General features: G+C 41.4%; 1 protein-coding gene across 2 annotated transcripts; it reads left to right on the forward strand.

Annotated features, from left to right (window-relative positions):
- The first annotated feature begins 479 nt into the window (after positions 1–479).
- COQ10B (coenzyme Q10B) lies at positions 480–18,876 on the forward strand. Of its 2 annotated transcripts, XM_074967843.1 has the most exons (6): positions 480–579; positions 5,618–5,767; positions 7,122–7,199; positions 10,152–10,344; positions 13,798–13,899; positions 18,411–18,876. In XM_074967843.1, the coding sequence occupies exons 1-6, from the start codon at positions 506–508 to the stop codon at positions 18,576–18,578; spliced, it is 765 nt and encodes a 254-aa protein (XP_074823944.1). In that variant the 5' UTR covers positions 480–505; the 3' UTR covers positions 18,579–18,876. The 2 variants fall into 2 exon arrangements, with proteins under 2 accessions (XP_074823944.1, XP_074823945.1); XM_074967844.1 differs by lacking the exon at positions 7,122–7,199.
- Positions 18,877–19,060: the final 184 nt, after the last annotated feature.

A 19,060-nucleotide genomic window follows, 5' to 3' on the forward strand; every position in this document is an offset into this window, starting at 1 on the left:
GCAGTGGGGGAGCTGGAAGGCGGGAACCGGGACAGAAGGCTCGTGGGGGAACTGCCCCGCGCGCAGAACGCAGGGGGCGCAAGGACACGCCGCAAAGCCTTGTCTTACTCCTCCCGACCCCAGCCTGTGTAACTTTAAGGGCTGCTGAGTGTCACTCCATTCGGCCAATCAATGGGCTGATTCCAGCACTCGCCCCGCCCCTGTTGCTCCCAGCCTTATGTAACCCCGACAAAGCCAACCCTAAGCCTTGTGACTGCGCGCGGCCCCGTAGCTCTGTGTCGCGCTCTCGCACCAGAGTCATGGGGTGGGTGTGGGAGGGGGTGTGTCGAGGGTAGGACACCGCAGCCCACATAGCAGTGACGTGAGGGACTTTTGGCACGGTGATTGGCGTCGTCTGGGCGGCTGCTGCGCGGTGATTGGCTTGCTAGAGATGGGGGCGGGTCTGGCGCTGGCAGCCGTTAGGCTGGCTGACTGGGATGGGGGGGGTGAGGTAGCGGGGCTGAACATGGCGCGGAGCGGCCGGGCGCTTGGGAAGGTGCTCGCCGAAAGGCTCACGGCGCCGCACAGAAGCGTTCTCAGGTAGGCGGGGTCCTCCAGTCACAGGGACATGGGGCGGTTTAAAGGGGCTGATGACCCCCCCGGGGCCCGTTCTTCCCCGCGCTGCGAGCGGCTCCTCCCACCGCATAGGAGCTGGGAATCTCCCTTGAGCCGCTCCCCCACCTCGTGAGAGGTGGCCCCTGCTTGCTCCACCCAGGAGCTGAGTGGCGATAATTAGCAGCGTTGACATTCGCCTTGCGGTCAGTAAGCTCCAGAGTGAACACGCTGGAGATGAACGGGGCAACTGCTTGCTCCTCTCGGAGCCCCCGTCTGGCTGAGGATTTGGGGTCCAGGGGCCCAGGTCTCTTTCCAACTCAAAAGCAATAAATAGGTAGCTAGGTAAATCCCCCCTAGGTAACCCCAACATCAGGCTGGAGTTAAGGGGATAATTTAAGGGTGAAATACAGTCCCAGGAATATTGTGATTCCAAAAAACTTTACTGTAAATGAAATGTCTAGTTCTGCTTGAAGGAAATGCAAAGCATTAACTGTTAGCAAACTGACTCTCTTTCTAGCTGAATCAATATATATAATTTTGGGGTATATTTCAAACATATTTCAAGACCTGTGCCATGACATTTTAATAAATATAAGGTTGATTAAGAGTCAAGATCTACCTACTTTGTGTCACAGCTGTTTCTGTTAAACCCAGTCTTTCAATTATAGAGGCAAATTGTGTGAAAACAAAAGAAAACTTGGAAAGCAAAATGGACTCAACTATTTCTTTTAATAAGGAGTGAAATAATAAAGGGACTCTTGCAGCCTTTATTGTTATTAGGGAGCTGCTGGTTGTGCCTCCATGTTAAGGTTGAGGTAAGGTGTGTGTGGTAATAAATAGGTTGGAGTCGAAATCCCTTCATGATGTCATAAACTACATTTAGTTGTTTGACACAGGGACTGAAGTAGAAAAATGTGAGATCTTTTTTCCCTCTTTGGGGGGGGGGGGGAAAGTAATTTTATGTCCTGTCCACATTCAAGTGAAGTTTAATGTGGGCTGGAGATACTAAAGTAGTTCATCCTTGTTAAAGGAAAGTAGCTTTCCTTGATGAAGCTGAACTGTAGCTCACGAAAGCTTATGCTCAAATAAATTGGTTAGTCTCTAAGGTGCCACAAGTACTCCTTTTCTTTTTGCGAATACAGGCTAACACGGCTGCTACTCTGAAACCTTTTTAAAAATTATTTTAGTATGTGTGGTTTGAGGACAAACTCCATTCCCAGAAACTGTGTTTATATGGTTATAGCCTATCTTAAACAAATGTGATGTTTAGGTGCTTTTGATCCAAGTGTAACTTGTCTTAAAATGATAGTGTGTTCAGAACTTTCTGTCCTTGACAGTGAGATAAAGAATTAGGGGAGTGTAGATATTACTAGGTTTTCATAAGCACTATGTTCATGATCTACCAAATACTTTAGCTATAGATCCAATCTGTACCAAATTTATATAAACGTATCTTTATAATAACTTGTATAATGCATGTACCAAGTACATACCTCTATCTATGAATGTTTTAATCAATAATGTGCTATTAATAAAAGAGGGAGAGACATTCAGACCACTCTTCCATAAAGTACTTTGGTCTGTGCATTTTCCTTTGTCACCTAGTGCAGAGAGGAGCATTGTGGAAAGCTGCACAATTGTGTGAAAAGAAAAGATGTCTATGTGGTATCTTAACACCACACAGCTGCTTACAACCCTTCTAATGTGTGAGCTTTGCTCTGCCTGTGTGTTGAGTACCAAACTAACTAATGAGGGATAAATTGATGTCCACTAGGATTTGGAGTGAGATCAACTTATGTCACATTGGTGTCATAGACCATAAAACAGCCACTAGATGACATTAACTGTATGAAACTGATATTTGAGAAACTATGAACACGGTTACAGTGGCACATCCTTAGTACTAATATGTCTTTTCTATCATTTGTTAGATATCTCTCTTCTTCTAGTACTTGATTCTAATCAACTTCAATCTTAAAACAGATCTAGTTTTTTAAATTTAATAAAATCATGGAGTATATGTTATTTGAACATGTAAGATACAGTAGTAACTGACTCCGTGGAGCATGAAAGACATGTGGTACCATAGTTGTTGTCCTAGCATTTGGAGATAAAGCAGTAAATGATTGGTTTGGATAATAGTAAAAAAGGTATACTAAGATGTGAAAGCTGGCTGCCCTGTTGCTAGAGAGGGGTAAATGCAGGACTAGAAGCCAAGTACTTTTGAGTTCTAATATGAGCGCTGCTGCTATCTGCCCTCTGTGCCTTAAACAAGTCACTAATACTCTACATCTGTTTCCCTATCTGTAAAATTGGGAATATGTAGTGTCTGAAGATGGATGAACAATGAGTGTTGAGCACTGTTCTTTATATACCTAAACTAAATACTTCGTTACTACATGTGTCCTTGAAAGAGTTAAAAGCCTGATTCAAGAGAGCCCCTATGCTTAAGTCCCACTGGTATCATGTATTTCACTGATGTCTTTTGTAAGGATGCTTTCTTGAATCGGAGCCAAAGACAGCACATTCTTGATATCTGATTTATCTTCAGATGAAATCAAGAGAAAATAAACTGATGCAGTATTCCATATGAAACCTCTCCAGACTTGTTAAACTTGTAATTTCTTCTTATGTTAATCATAGCCGCCTACCTTTGAATGGTATTAAAACTCTAAATCAGACACTATCTATCAGCAATTATTTCTCATTGTCCTTATTTATGATGTTTAACATCTAGAATTGGGATTTAGGCTTGCTTTGCAACTTCCATCTGAAAAATGGTTTGAAATACTTTTACTGTATCATTACAGAAATTTAAATACACATTTACTTTTGACAATGTACTATATATAGTTAAAAACTCTCACGCTTTATTTTTGTCTGTGGTCGAGAGAGGCTAACTTAAATGTAAAATAAAGCCTGTCCCAGGTTTTCTGAGTGCATTGGCCAGATTTATAGAAACTGGATATGGATAAGGATTTATTAATTATTTTATCAATCTCTCTGGCACTGCAAGATTGTTTCTATATGGTACCTGTTGCTGCATCTTGTCCAGGCATATTGCTAAATTATGGGACTGTAGTCACATCTTTTGAGATACAACTGTCCTACAGTCAAATAGATCTCATTCTCAAGGGTTTGCCAGATACTCAGCCTAACTTTCCCTTTCCTAAGTTCATACCAATACTCCTGGTTGTATCTCCGATACAATCCCAAGTAATTCCTTTCTGTCTCTGGTGTTTACGATTCTAAATATTTGTGGTCTATGATCTCGTTTCACACGTTTTATAACCTCGCAAAATATGTATATATTATCTCTCCAGAATGTGATAGAGTTCTTTGCTCTCTTCTGAAGTCCCTCCCAGACTGCTTTTCTGTCTAACATGGTGAACCAGAATTAAATGCAACTGTAGCCGCGGGTAGTTGTACAATTGAGGGTTACTTGTTGCAGTTCTTAGGGGCATAAGCTTTTTTGTCAAGTGTTCATGATAGCTTTGAATAGAATTTAGTTACTCAAGTAGATATTTCTATTATATAAGCTCCTCAAAGCAGGGATTGTGTCTCAAGAATATTTATAAAATGGCTTGTATAATTACAGTATTATTCGAATGTCTTGTAATAAAGCTCCATTGAGGTGAGTGCAGAGTAGGTATGTGATGCTTCCATGATGTATTAAATGTCTGCCCCATAAATTTACACTGTTGGTTATTGTAGGAAATCAGTGGGTGTTTTGCAGTCACAGGCCAGCAAAGTTAATAGTTTCTTCTTTAAATAGTTGGCAGTTTACACTTAGTTATCATAACTTGCTAGACTTCAGTGGTTAAGAAGAAGACTCATCCACCAGTGCACTATGTTTAAAAAAAAAAAACAACAACCTTTCAGCTTATTGGGGAAGGTCAGTTCCATTTTTAACTCCTCATTCATATGACTGCTTGATTCTAGAGTTACAGCTCTGATTGTGTTAGAAATACGATAGAAACCCAGATAGTTCATTAGATATTATGGGGAGGGGGACCACTGGTAGATAATAGAGCTCTCTCTTTTAAATGCATTGATGCCAGGAATCAGGACTTCCTGAGGTTAACTTTTGTATAAAATATACTAGTGCATCTTAACAATGAGAGATCCCAACTCAAGCAGAGTATTGAATTTAACAGTGTAGATGGATCTATAAATGTGATGATTCACATTTTAAAACTGAAATATGCTTTGTATTTTTCCATAATCTTAAATTCATTGAGAGAATATAAATATGGCCTTTATAAGTATTTCTGAAAAGTAAATGGTGAGGTTTTATTTCTGAAATTCAAGATTATGTATGATCTCAACTGTTTCAGGAGAAACAAATGTCTAAAGTAGGATAAGGAGTGTAGTTTCCTCTCCAAAAGGCCATGCAGCCAGGAACTTGCTTTTTAAGAGAAATAAGGGGGGAGGAGAAACTAACTTCTTGTCATCTGAAACATAAAAATATGAATGTATTTTTAATGGTATTCAGCTGTGTATCTCAGACTCCAAACTTCTTTTTCTGTTCACATATTCAGAATGGGACAAAATATTAGAGATGACGTCTGAAAACTACTTGTATATTAGCAGGAAATGCTAATCAAAGTGAACTCAGTTTAGTGTATGGCCTCAGACTGAGTTGAAGCCAAGTCTTAAAGGAAGGCCTTTGTATTTTACTGTGTGCCAATTTTTTTTTTCCATGACTGGGAGCTATTTTTAGTTTTGCCAAAGACAAAAAAAGGTTAACATTGCATCTTGAACAGCTTACAGATTGTTATGGAGCTCATTTTCACATCTGAATCAAAAATTTTCTACAATACTGTAGAACAGATTGCCTGTATATCTCACTTTAATGTATGCAGAATTGTAGCCGTGTTGGTCCCAGGATATTAGAGAGACAAGATAGGTGAGGTCATATCTTTTATTGCACTTCACCCACCTCTCTATCGTACTTCAAAGCATTAATGATTTGTTTTGTTAATCAAAAACACACTATAATAAAACATTTTCACAATTGCAGGCACTTGGCTTCATGTGGTATTCTGATGAGCAGAATTCCTCAAATGCAAGCATCTGTAACAAACCGTACCTTCGCAAGAAGAACTTTCTTCAACATTGCTTCACCATTCGGAAACAAAAGAAAAGAATATTCTGAGAGAAGAATTATAGGGTTTGTATAATAGAACTATGGAAGTAGACTTATAGATGTGTGTGCATTTGGTTTCTATAAGTTGTTGTAGATAACCAGAAATACTAGAAATGTTTATGGCTTATGTTTAGTGGTGATTAATGATTTTAAAGGAGCCTGACTTTCAGAAAGTGTAGAGCATCTCTCCCCTCAAAATCAGGCCCCTTTTCATAGAATCATAGAATATCAGAGTTGGAAGGGACCTCAGGAGGTCATCTAGTCCAACCCCCTGCTCAAAGCGGGACCAATCCCCAATTAAATCATCCCAGCCAGGGCTTTGTCAAGCCTGACCTTAAAAACTTCTAAGGAAGGAGATTCTACCTAAGTGCCTCAGAATGACCACCAAAAAATGAAGACATTAAAAATCACTAGCCAGTTTTGAAAGGTTTAGTTGTCTTGTCCAGAAATTAAACCCAGTGTTCAAAAAAATTTATAATAAATAAAATTTAAAAAGCTACCCCTTCTAGTAGAAAGAATGCCTTAACCATTTAATCTGCTTCTGCAGAAAACTAATTCCAGCAAAATAACAAAGGTATGAACTCAACTAGTTTTTCCTCATTTGCTCCAAGAACATGCTAATACTTTGCACTTATATTGCATCTTTCATTTGAGGATCTTAGATTGCTGTTGGGGTGTGCGGAGAGGAAGCATCATCCCTGTTCTATAGATGGGGAAACAAAAGTACAGAGCTACAGCCGAGGGTGAAATCTGGCCCCATTGAAGTCAGTAGACACGGACAGGGGTAAAGGGGCCAAGGCTGGGTCTGCAGCTGGGGGTGGATCTGTGGCTGGGAATGGGGCTGCTCCCAGTTGCAGCTCTGCTCTCGGTCTTGGCCCTGGGCCAGGAATGGAGCTGTGACCAGTGGCTGGGGGTGGGGGCAGGGCCAGGAGCAGAGCTGCGCCGAGGCTGGGGACAGGAGCCAGGGACGTGGCTGGTGGCGGGACTGGAGCAGAGCTGGGGGCAGGAAGGGGTTGCGTGGTGCTCCCTCCCCACCATGCCCCCTGGAACTTCCTAGCAGGGTGTGCCCCACAATTTTGGGACTTCCGTTTTAAATTGTTAGGAAACATGCAAAAAGCCTTTAATATTACAATTAAGTAAACAGTGAAGATATTTTACTTCACAAGGGCCAAAGTTTAGGATCTCTTTCTTCTCAATTTGATGACTGACATTGGGACACCTAAAGCAGAAAAAGGCTGCGTATTCTACTTTGCTTTAATTGTTTGTAATGTCACCAGTTGTTTTAGGAGAAACTCAGAATTTTGTATTTATTTTTTTTCCAAATGCTCTTTAAAATGTTTTAATCTTTAATTTTAAACCCATCCCCATACTTCCTTAGGGTCCAATCCTGCAAGTGCTATGCACGTTGGAAGTCAGTTCACTCTGTGCGTATCAGGAGGTGCACAGCACTTTGTGGGTATGGGCTGATCTTACTTACTATTTCTAAAGCACCATAAATGTAATTAACACTTTAAACAAATAAGAATGTCCATGCCCCCAAGGAATTTGCTATGTGAAGTTTAAACAAGATGTATGAGGGAAGATGACAAAATGCTGGGCACAGGATGGAGGGTGATGTGCGGACAAGGCCTGATGGGATAAGATAATGGAGTTGCTGAGGTAGCTGATGGTTAAACTAGGCAGTTCACAGCATGCTGAAGGATTGAAGAAATGAAGGGTACAGAGATGGGTCTGAGCTACGGTTTTCCCCCTATGATAAAAGATAATAGGGAAAGGAGCCAGTAGGGGAGAGTGGTTAAAGAGAAAAGAGGAGGTGAAATAAGCAGAAGGGAGGAGTTATGAGTTGAAGGGTTAGAGGGAGATAAACAAAAAGAGACTACAGCAGCAGGAGGATTCTTTAATTAGGTCTGTTTTCTAGAAACTCTTGGAAATGAGTACCAGTCCATTTGAAGGACTAAGGAGTTGACTGTGTAGCTAATAATATGCAATGCCGCCTATCTTTGCTCCAGGTGGTGCTTAAAAATATACTCATTGTATTGTATGTGGACAACATTTGACTTTCAAATGGTCATAACTGGTTAAATCAAAATCAGTTTTCTTCAGAAGACTGACAGGTCTCAGTGAGGGCAATTTCCATGTCAGATGGTTGCTAGATTTTTTTTGTTTTTATTATTTTTCTGCAAGATAGCTTTTTTTCCCCTTTCCAAAAGCAGCTGTAATTTTTTCCTTCAAACTTGACATATACTCAACCCCCTCACCGCCCTTTCCCCCTCAAACCCCCCTCACCCCCAAAAAATCATTTCCCAACAGAAACCAACTTTGGAAACACTCCTGCAGCTTTGCCTCTAGCAGTTGTATCAGCTTTCCTAATAATACAGGATTTTTAAAGTTTGTATATTTTAAAAGCATGCAGATCTGCAAAACATATGAATGGGCTGATTTGCTAAAGGGTGGGATGAAAAGCTAAAGATCTACAGAATTATACATACTTAAATCTGTATCTCTGTAGAATTTACTGCAATCTTGCATATGTCTGGAACAGGGGTGGGCAAACTTTTTGGCCTGAGGGCCACATCAGGTTTCAGAAATTGTATGCAGGGCTGGTTAGGGGAGGATGTGCCTCCCCAAACAGCCAGGCATGGCCCGGCCCCTTCTCCCCCTCCCTTCCAGCTTCTCGCTCCCTCCATTCCCCTTCCCCCCCGCTCCCTGTCCCCTGACTGCCCCTGGAACCCCCACCCCTGACTGCCCCCCCTCGGGACCCCTGCCCCATCCAACCACCCCTTCTCCCTGTACCCTGACTGAACCCCCACCCCTGACTGCCCCCTGCCACACCATCCAACCCCTCTCTCTCCTTCCTGACTGCACCCCCCTCCCCCAGACCCCTGCCTCCATTCAACCCCCATGTTCCCCGCTCTCTGACCGCCCTGACCCCTGTCCACCTCCCCGCCCCCTGACCACCACCCCTGAACTCCCCTGCCCCCTTACTGTGCTGCCTGGAGCACCAGTGACTGGCGGCGCTACAGCCGCGCTGCCCGGCTGGAGCCAGCTACACCACCGCGCAGCATAGAGCACTGGGTCAGGCTGGGCTCTGCAGCTGCACTGCGCCAGGAGCTTGCGGCCCCGCCACCAAGAGCATTGCACCGGCGGCGCAGTGAACTGAGGCTGCAGGGGGGAGGGACTGGGGGCTAGCCTCCCAGGCCAGGAGCTCAGGGGCTGGGCAGGAGAGTCCCGCGGGCCATAGTCTAGAAGGCTGAACTAGAGGTATAAAAACTGTTCTGTGGAAAATCACTTGCACAGTATTTGAAGAGCGTTTATGAATAATAGAAATTTTTTATCTTGATATCGTTGTTCGACCATTACAAATGAAGGTGATATAAATATTTACCCTGGGCCGAAACTTCGTATATGGGTCAGAATCAGTTTAAAAAAAAATCTGTTCTGCATTTACCCCATTAAAAACTAGTTCAAGACAAGACTAGAATTTCCATCTTGCTTTCACCCTAAGGGTTTGAATGAGATTGACTTATCAAAAAGTCGGAGGGAGGTTTTTATTAAATCCAGCATCTTAGTCTAATGGCTTCTTTTTAGGGTTTTTTTTGTTTGTTCATTTGTTTTTTTGTTTTTGGTAAAGTCCATTTGATACAGAAGTAGCTTAAACTTAAGACTAAAAGGTTCCCCCCTTTTTGAGACGTCTAAAATTTAGTACCAATAGTCTTTATCTTGAAGAATTGCATGTGCAGACTGCTTGAAATTGGCTTTTAGCTTTTTTTTTTTTTTTTTTTTAAATACTGAGTAATTTAGGCTCCAATCCTGCAAACACTTATGGATATGAGGGGCTAGTCATATGCATGAAATTACAAATTACTCATTTGTGTGTTTGTAGGATTGGGATCTTAGCTCTCGAATGCAAGGGACTAATAGCAGCAGCTTGACAGAACAGACGGTGGGTAAGCACTGTGCTGGCTTCCCCACCTAGCTTTACCAATATACCTCATCCTAACCTGTGGCACCTCATCTATTCCAATGTCTTGCTTCCCTTGAGCAAATACTGATTTGTACCAAATTGCTTACAACTCTTTCTTAACTATTTTTAATTAGCTAAGTTACCTGTACATTTTTTAATAATAGCTATATTGTCTTCAGTTGATTGTATCTTTTGAGATTCTAAGTTGTATGATTTTTAGAGTGAAAATGTTCATTTTAACTTTTTGTAAAGTGTAGTCAGCATTTACAGTGCTGTATAAGTTACTGTTAAAATATTAAAAGGATGTAAATCTGCGAAGTCAAGAACTCATACGTTTGGAAATACCAAATTAAAGTTGCCCATGTAAATTATAGTAACTTGAAAAGCTTTTATATTTAAATTACTACAGTTTTATAACTGGTAATGTCATGTTTCTATTTCCAGGTATTCCATGCAGGAAATGTATGAAGTGGTAGCTGTTGTGGAGGACTACAAACTCTTTGTTCCTTGGTGTAAAAAGTCAGACATATTATCCAAACGTTCTGGGTACTGCAAAGCCCACTTAGAAATAGGATTTCCTCCTGTGGTAGAGAAGTATACATCAGTTGTTACCCTAGTGAGACCTCACTTGGTTAAGGTAATTCTTATTTTGTGTATTTCTTGTGTGTAACTTTTCCTAATATCCAATTGTATAAATGTAATACTTTAAAGAAAACAGGAAACTATGACTTCAAAACAAAATTCAAAAATGAGTCATAAAGCTGTTTTGAGTGGTGCTATATTTTCAAAACCTGTGTGTGTAGCTTTTGTTTAAGACCTAATTACAGCTGAGGGATATTGAACATTGTTTTTAAAATGTGTCTTTAAAAGAAAAATCTTCGCTTTATTCTTTTTATTGTGTGAGAAATAACCAGCCATTTATGTGATACATGTATATACCAATTCCTAGTTCTCTTCATTATAAGGAATGCTTGTTAGTATATTTTTTATATAATCCTCTTTAAACTTAAAATTAATTTTGACTTACCCACTTCTCAAAGAAAAAGGGGCATGATGCTTCAGACACTTCAGCAAGAACTGTGGCATCTGTCATCACTCTCCTCCAGCATTCATGACTTACATTATTTGGCCTGTTTGGCTGGAAAGGAGCATTTTAATGGTGAAGGCTTGTTCAGTAGCAAGACTGATGAGAAGATGGAGACTTTTGGGTTAAGCTGGTCAGAAGAGAAGGAACCCTGCTTCATCTTCTTTCACATTGCAGAGGCAATAACTTTCATCTGTTTCCTTTTACCCTTCTTCATAACCATTTCAACCATGGCAGTAACCAAAAAGGCAGATTAAAAGGACAACATTTTAAGCAGAAGTCTGGCACTTCAGCTGCTCTTTTGTCCTCTACACCTACTCAGGCTCAAATTCAAGGGTTGCTCGGGAACCTAATTGCTTATTTCTTTTGCACTTTTCTGTCTCACACCTTTCCTTCACTTTGGGAATCATCTCATCCATTTTCTTGCAGCATGGAGTAAAATTGCCATAGATAACTTGTGTTAAAGATAATTGTTTGGCTAAGCAGGCCAATTCTGCTCTTTCTCCCATCCCCATTCTTTCCAGGGATTCCTCTTATAAAACACTGTTAAGAGCAGAAATGGATTCCTTGTTAAGTATGGGGGATATAAGATGCCAAGACAGTACAGTGGGGAGAAGGGCTTTTATTTAAAGAACTTTCTCATTCTGGGGGGGAAAAATCAGGACCTGAGACAGGTGAACAATTACAGCAGAAAGTTCAGGTTTCACATGCTGACTGGACTCTATCCCTACTATTTTTCTACAAGACTCGCTCTTGACCTAAAAGAGAACTGTGAATGTAGGCATCAGGCTGCTTCATCAACTATCTCTTAGATTTACAGCTCACCTTAAAAGAGCACATCTAGTCTTGGAGAAGACTAGAACAGGGGTTCTCAACCTTTTTCTTGCTGAGCCCCCCTTCAACATGCTATAAACGCCAGAGCCCAGTGGGGTTTGGGGGTGGGGGAGGACTTGGGGCTCTGGGCTTGGGGGGGACCCTTGGGCATAGGCATAGTTTCACTTCTGTTTTGGAGTGGGCAAGAGCTGGCAGGGTTCGAGACAGCTCTGCACAGTGGGGTCTAGGGAGGGAGTGCCACCTCCACCCCCGACTCACTCAGGAGGCCACCCAGCCTGTCTGGGCTGTGGGGGGATGCAACCAAAAAATATAACTCAAAGGGGGGAGTCAGTTCAAAAAGTTTGAAAACGACTCAGGGTGCAAAGGGGGGTAGCTAGTGGCTGTGTGCAGGCAGTGGGATAGCTCAGGGTGCAGGCAGGTGGTAGCTAGGGGCTGCGTACAGGTGGGCAGGGACAGTCCTAGTGTGGCTCCTGGCTTCAGCCCCACACTGCTCCTGGCTTGGGGGGAGAAGGGGGTGCCAGATTCAGCCCTACGCCGCTCCCAGCTTGAGGGGTAGGGAAGGGGGTGCCGGATTCAGCCCCGCACTGCTCCCAGCTTGGGGGGGGGAGGAGGAAAGGGACATGGGATTCAGCCCCGCACCGCTCCCGGCTTCGGGGTGTGCTGGTTTCAGCCCTGTGCCACTTCAGCACAGGGGCTCGGGGCTCTGGGTTTCAGCCACGGGGCTCTGTGGATCCGCTGAAAGGGCTTGTGGATCCCCAGTTGAGAACCGCTGGACTAGAGTACTTCACCCCTAAGAGTGGTGAAGGGAGAAATCTATTTTTGGTGCTTAAGGTCTCTCCCAGACCTATTGTCTTTGTCTATACGAGGATTTTTTTTTTTCCCTAAAAATTCCCACCATTCAGATCCATCAGTGTTGGCAAAGTGGGAATGGTATCATAGACAAGGAGCTGCTGGCATTCTAACTTGTGTTGTTATGGTGGCAAAAACACTAGCAGCGCCTATCCACCATTGCTGTTGCTGACAGCGTTGAATCGTTAGTATCAACAGTGGGCGATGTGAAGGAAAAAAATTCTAGTATTGATGCGTCCATTGAGGCTAGAAGAGTTGCAATGGCAGCATGCTGTTTCCCAGGGTAGAGGAAGAACCATGTAATTTCTTTCTGAAAATTCCAAGGCAATTGGGGAGCAGCATTCAGGCGATTCTTGAAGAGGGAGCATTGTTCAATCCTCTGCTGGAAGTATGGCCAGCCCAAATCTGGATTTGGACAGCAAACAAGAGTGAGTGAAAATAAGGGCTACATTGATCTTCAATCCCAGAGTGGAGGTTACGAAGCCAACACCACTATACTCCCCTAATATAAAACTTTAGGCAAGGACTCTAATCAGATCCGCCCGTAAACACTGCTTGCTGGGAACTGAAGCCAAATATGTATACTTTTGGCCAGATTCTGCTATTCTTCTATAGATTAATCCCTTACGTTGAAATCAATGAGAATCTTCATTCAGTGAGAGTGGTAGAATATGTTCCTTAATGACATGCATTTCTCGTGAAATAATATTTGTGAACTCTCAAACTTACAGAGGTGGCTCCAGTTGAGACCTACGGTAGTTTAACATATAGCCACTAATACTGTTTAGCATCAAAAGACAATAGCTACAAATTAAGACCATTTATACAGGGTAATTACAAATATTGGAGGCATTTCAGTGCATATAATTTATACACAAGAAATAGTAAAGGTTAAATATCAGATGCCTTGTTTAAAACTATGGTACTTACAACACAATGGTACTAAATGATTGCAATTTACAATACTAGGGCACTATTCTGCTTGTCCTACATACGTCGATCTCTTAGTTCTGTGCACCTGATTTGAAATCTGTTGTGGCTCTGAGAACAGAAACTGGCCCCCTCCACACCGTCCTTTTTCTACCTAAGAACTGCTCCTCATGTAGATAACTTGATTACATTGCTTGAAATTATTTTAGGTAAACTGGTCTTTTCTTGGCTTCAATGCAGGAGAAATTCTTAGCTGCGCCATGCCTTTTAACATGTAGTGAAATGTGAAAACATTAACTTTCCTAATACCAGCTTCCAAAAGGAAATACTTCGGCCTCGTATATTTAATGTACGAAAGCATAGTTCTAGCTTAACTCTTAAACTTTCTTTTAGGCATCCTGCACAGATGGGAAACTATTTAATCATCTGGAAACAGTGTGGCGTTTCAGTCCAGGAATCCCAGGTTATCCAAGAACATGCACCTTGGATTTTTCAGTAAGTATGGTAATTAAGCTCACTGACTGCTTGAAATGGGACATGGAAATGTACTTAAAAGCAAACTACAGCCATGATAAACACACATGTTATGCTAATAATGAAAAATATGCTAAGCACATGCACTGAAAAATCATGTTAACTTTACAAAAGTTACTGTTAAACTTTACCATGTGAAAACTTCCCTTTCTAGTCCTCATGAGGAATACTACTTTGATGAAAACATTAGCTTCCACTGCAATAAAATAGTTCAAGGGGTTGAGTATATTCCTCCCCTCAAACTACTAAGCACTTAATGCTGGTGTTTTCCAGGCTGCCAGACACAATTATCCCATATGTATTTGTCTAAGTCGGTGATAGAAAAGCCTACTAGATGATATAGACCGTGGCCCCACAAATACAGGATTGTTCTCATGTTAACTTCTAGTTTTAAATATTCCAATGGAGAGGATTCCAGTGGAGAGGAGTGGTATTTTCCCTCTGCTATTTAGCATGGAGTAGACTCTTTTTTTTTTTTTTTCTTTCCTTTTTTGTGTACTGACCTTTCTTCTTCCTCCTTTGTCCTGTTATCCAGTCCCTTTTTGGTTGTCTCAGCCAAGCTGTATGTATTGAGCTCTTCTGTTCTAGTCTTTTCTCCACATAAGTGCTCCAGTCCCTTAATCACTTCTTGCTCCCTTATGAACTGCCTGCATGCAGTTTATATGGTTTGGTAATGAGGTGGCTGCAGTTAGATGTAGTATTCCAGGCAGTTACACTGGAGTTGTATTCAGGGAAAATAACGCCTCTCTATTCTGTGATGGGAAACCACTGCAGCTGAAAACTGTGTTAGCCCATCTCCCTTTTTAGTTATTTGGTTTTTTAAATTTATCTCCTAATTCCTCTGTGTGTATCTTTCTCTCTGGCTATATATATACATAGAGAGAGAGAGAGGTGTGTTTTTTTGGGGGGTCATTCCCAAGCCAGGGACCTACCTGAAAACTTGTACCTCCATATACAGCCTGGCCTACAGCAGCAAATGCTGTACTCATGTGTGGGTAGATATTGTTGCCATCTGCTGGAGTTCCCTGATTTAACAAACTCTCTCTCCTGTAAATAGGAGAGAGCTCTTTTGGTGCCTCTTGTAATTTGAGACCCTCTTGCATTGGCTAATCTCCTTCCATTTATTGGGATTGGGGACATCACAAGTTCAGTAATAGGAAAACAAGCACATGCTTGTAAAATTAAACTGTTTATCTTGCAGGACATGCCACTTAAGCTTGCAAGATGTATGGACCCCCAACCTGTTTTACTCATAGAATGTAAAAGCTCCCCAGAAAAATTTATTGTCCTAAAGCTCCTCAAAAAAAGCAGTATGCTAGCTCCCACTGATTGTGCAGAAATGCTGAATGCTTTATCCCAAACCTTGTGTGAGTTGAGAAAGTCAGAATGACTGGTTTTAAATCCCATAATCCAGATACCTTGTTCTAAGGAAACACAAACTTAAAAAAAAAAAAAATCTTACGTAAACCACTTTATGACATTCTAGGTTGTTAAAGGGAGTCAAAATTGGCCTTAAAATGGACACTGTTTGACTTTACGTGGAACTGCTATCATGGCCCTTTGCCATCCACCGTATTTTGAAGAGGTAAATGGTTTGTATCAGTAACCGAAGTAGAGACAGTTGAGTTCGTTGGATGTAGAAGAGGACTCTGAGTGAGGCACTTTGGGATTCTAATCTTGCTCTGTTGCTGACTCGCTGTGTGTCTACAGCGAAGTAATTTAAGTCTTTTCCCCATCTGCAAAACTAAGATTAATACGTATCTACAGTACTTTACCGGTGTGGTGTTATGGATTAGTAAATGTTTGTATCGAGTTTAGAAAAGTAAAGCACACTAATGGTTATTCCTTATGCTTGCTCTCTGAATAAAACATTTTATCATCTTTGACATCACTTAACAGTGTATACTGCTGGGAACAGAAGTAGCAGAGACTTCTCCACAGCCTTCTGGAATGTGACAGAGGGCTTGGCTACACTTGTGAGTTAGAGCGCATTAAAGCAATCCCAGGCGCCCTAGCTCACTACCTGTCCACACTAGCAAGGCATGTAGAGCACTCGTGGTACTCCACCTCAGCAAGATTAACGCTTGTTGCGCCTTGGCTGAAATGCCCGGGCGTCAGTGTGAACGAGGTGTTGTATTATTGCGCTCTGATCAGCCTCCGGAAACATTTCATAATCCCCTTAAGTCAAGTGGCCACTCTTGGCATAGTTTTGGAATCGCTGCAGGTATGCAGATATGCCCTTTGAAAGCTCTATTATCTGCTCCGAGACACAGCAACAATTACTGTGGAATGCTGTGTGTGTGAGAGAGAGAGGTGGTGGGGAGGAAGGTCTGCTGCTGTCTGAACTTACAAGACAGCATGCTGACATGCTCTCTCCCCCCACATACACACAACACACTCCCTGTCACACTCCACCAGCCCTCCCCCCCCATTTGAAAAGCATGTTGCAGTCACTTGCATGCTGGGATAGCTACCACAATGCACTGCCCTCTGTGGCTGTTGCAAGAGCTGCTAATATGGCCATGCCAGTGCGCTTGTAGCTGTCAGTGTGGACAGACTGCAGCGCTTTGCCTACTGCGCTCTACGAAGGCTGGTTTAATTCAAAGTGCTCTACATCTGCAAGTGTAGCCGTGCCCAGAGTAGAACTAAGTTATTTGCAATAACTGAGGGTTTAAGTGGAACAACTAAAAATGTAGTTTTAGGGATGTAGCTTTAGATGCAAAAATAGAAATCTGAGCTGTGGGCTGCTGCTTGTTCCTGCAGGCTACTGTGCAGTCTTCAACCAAGTCAGCAGTGAATTCTGAATGAGAGGTATCTTAGATCTAAGCTGTGTTTTAGCTCTTTTTAACCATTCTTCCTACATAGCTTGAATACAGCATAGTGTTATCTGCAGTTCACTGGAAAAATCTGTAGTATCTGAAGTTCTTAAACAAAATTAAACACTGATACTTTTTTGCAGGACACAACTTTTGGTCTCTGCCCTGTAGTTCTTGTTCCCTAAAGAACTTTTAGAGTTGCCAAAATGTGCTTGTCTGCTTGAGTAAAGTTGCACGTGCTTAAAACCCTTGTATAAGTAGATTAATATGCACACCATTCCACACAACTCAAGAGGAAGACTGCTGTATCTATTTGAAGCTGTAAGGTCAATTTATAGGCAGGCTATGAGTGCCTCATTTAGAATTTAATTGGGACACCACTCTTAACACTGACTCTTAGGAAGAATGACACATGATGTTTAAGCATCTTCCAGGAAAGAGTGCACCTGCAGCAGCTGAGTACATCTTAACACCATGCTGCAGCTCTTAGTACTGATTGTGGTAAATTATCACCTACTAAACCATATGGGAATTTTGTAAAAAGATTTCTCTTACTAGGGTGACTTGTGTATGCAAAACCAATATAACTGAGTTAAGACAAGATCCCAGTTTATAGTGATGAGTGTTCCCTAACTAAACTAAAACCATGGACAGTACCAAGTAATATGACAGGCTATTTCATGTAAACAGTAACATGGTTGTCATGAGTTATTTAAGCTTCCTTTCTCTTTCCTAATGCTTATTTTATGCTGATATTTTTGGTTTAAATGCAATAATAGTTAAATGGTTAGAGAGAATGATAGGATCCAAAATCTGGGACTGCAGTAGTCTTAGGCCTTGCTGCTTATAACTAATACAGTAGTGCTGTATAAAATCAGTTCTCATTTTGTGTTTAAGAGAGACCATTCACTAATTGGAATACTTGGATCGAAAGGTGTGAGAGCAGCAAATGTAGTTTGCAGCAAAGTTAAAGCTATAGCCTTAATCACTGAAAGATGGGATGTGGAAAAGTAGCAGCTGGTCTTCCTCCCTAATTGCCATATTATTCTTTCCTTGCTTTAAATGTAGCTATAGCATATTATGACAATCACAAGTCAAGGTAAAAACTAGATTTAGTGTTAAAATGAAATGCCTTTTGTGTTCAATTGTGTTTACACATTCTCTCTCCATTTCAGGATCTAGCTCAGTGCCACCCATAAATGATCTCTGGCCTTAACTCCATGTCTGCCAGCCCTTACTCACCTGAATGCAAATCTATTTTCACACTTTTCCTCTCATTTACCTAGGTCTCAGTTTGCCTCAGTCATTAACTTATAACTGCATGCATTATTTACCCATCTTCACTTTTTTTTTAAATAGCTATTGTGCTTTTGTATTATTACTGAAGTATTCTGGGCTGTAGCATGTATGAAAGATGCTATTTAAAAATGAACTGGGTTGAATGGCTCATGAGTTTTCACTTGATATTTTTCAGAGGGCTATATAAACTTCATTTGCATAGGGTTAGATCTCCCCTTCTTACAATTTTTAAAAAAAATTGTGCTAGATATACAAATTAAAAATACCCTTAAGTAAACAGATTATTTAATCTTGCTTTATCAAAGTCACTGAAATGGTAGATGCTAGAACAATCTTTCTTCTTGATTTCTCAAACAGGTTTCTTTTGAGTTTCGTTCACTTCTACACTCTCAACTTGCTACACTATTTTTTGATGAAGTTGTTAAACAGATGGTAGCTGCCTTTGAAAGAAGAGCATCCAAACTCTATGGCCCAGAAACTAGTATACCTCGGGAGCTAATGTTTCATGAAATTCATCACACATAAAGGGAAAAAAGTTAGCTCTCTACCTTTATTATACTCTAATTTGTACACCTTATTTATAAGAGGTGCTTTTCTGTGGGCATCTATTTAACTTAGCTTTGTGTGTAATATACTGCTGTACAAAACATGCATATAAGATGGAACCAGATGTACATAGAGGAATATTCAAGCTTCAAGTGCAATTCAGAGTGTGGTGTTTGTAACAAGCTGCGTGGCAGCTTCTGTCAGCTAGCCAACCAAGATTGCCTTTACCTTGCCAAACAGTTTGATTATATGATGAACAGCACATCAGCATTACTGCCTTATCTAAACTGTTAAGTTTTTGCAGTGTTTGTAATAAGTGTATGAAGTTTAAGTTATTAACAGTTTTTGAACATATGTAACTTATTCTCATGGTATCAGTATCAACCCAAACAAGTTCAGGAAAAGACAATTGCCTGTAACTTCCTACTTTTCCCTGCATCAGGAATACTAGACTTGTGTGT

This window comes from Natator depressus, chromosome 11 (genome assembly GCF_965152275.1).
Source record: "Natator depressus isolate rNatDep1 chromosome 11, rNatDep2.hap1, whole genome shotgun sequence".
NCBI classification, from domain to species: Eukaryota; Metazoa; Chordata; order Testudines; family Cheloniidae; genus Natator; species Natator depressus.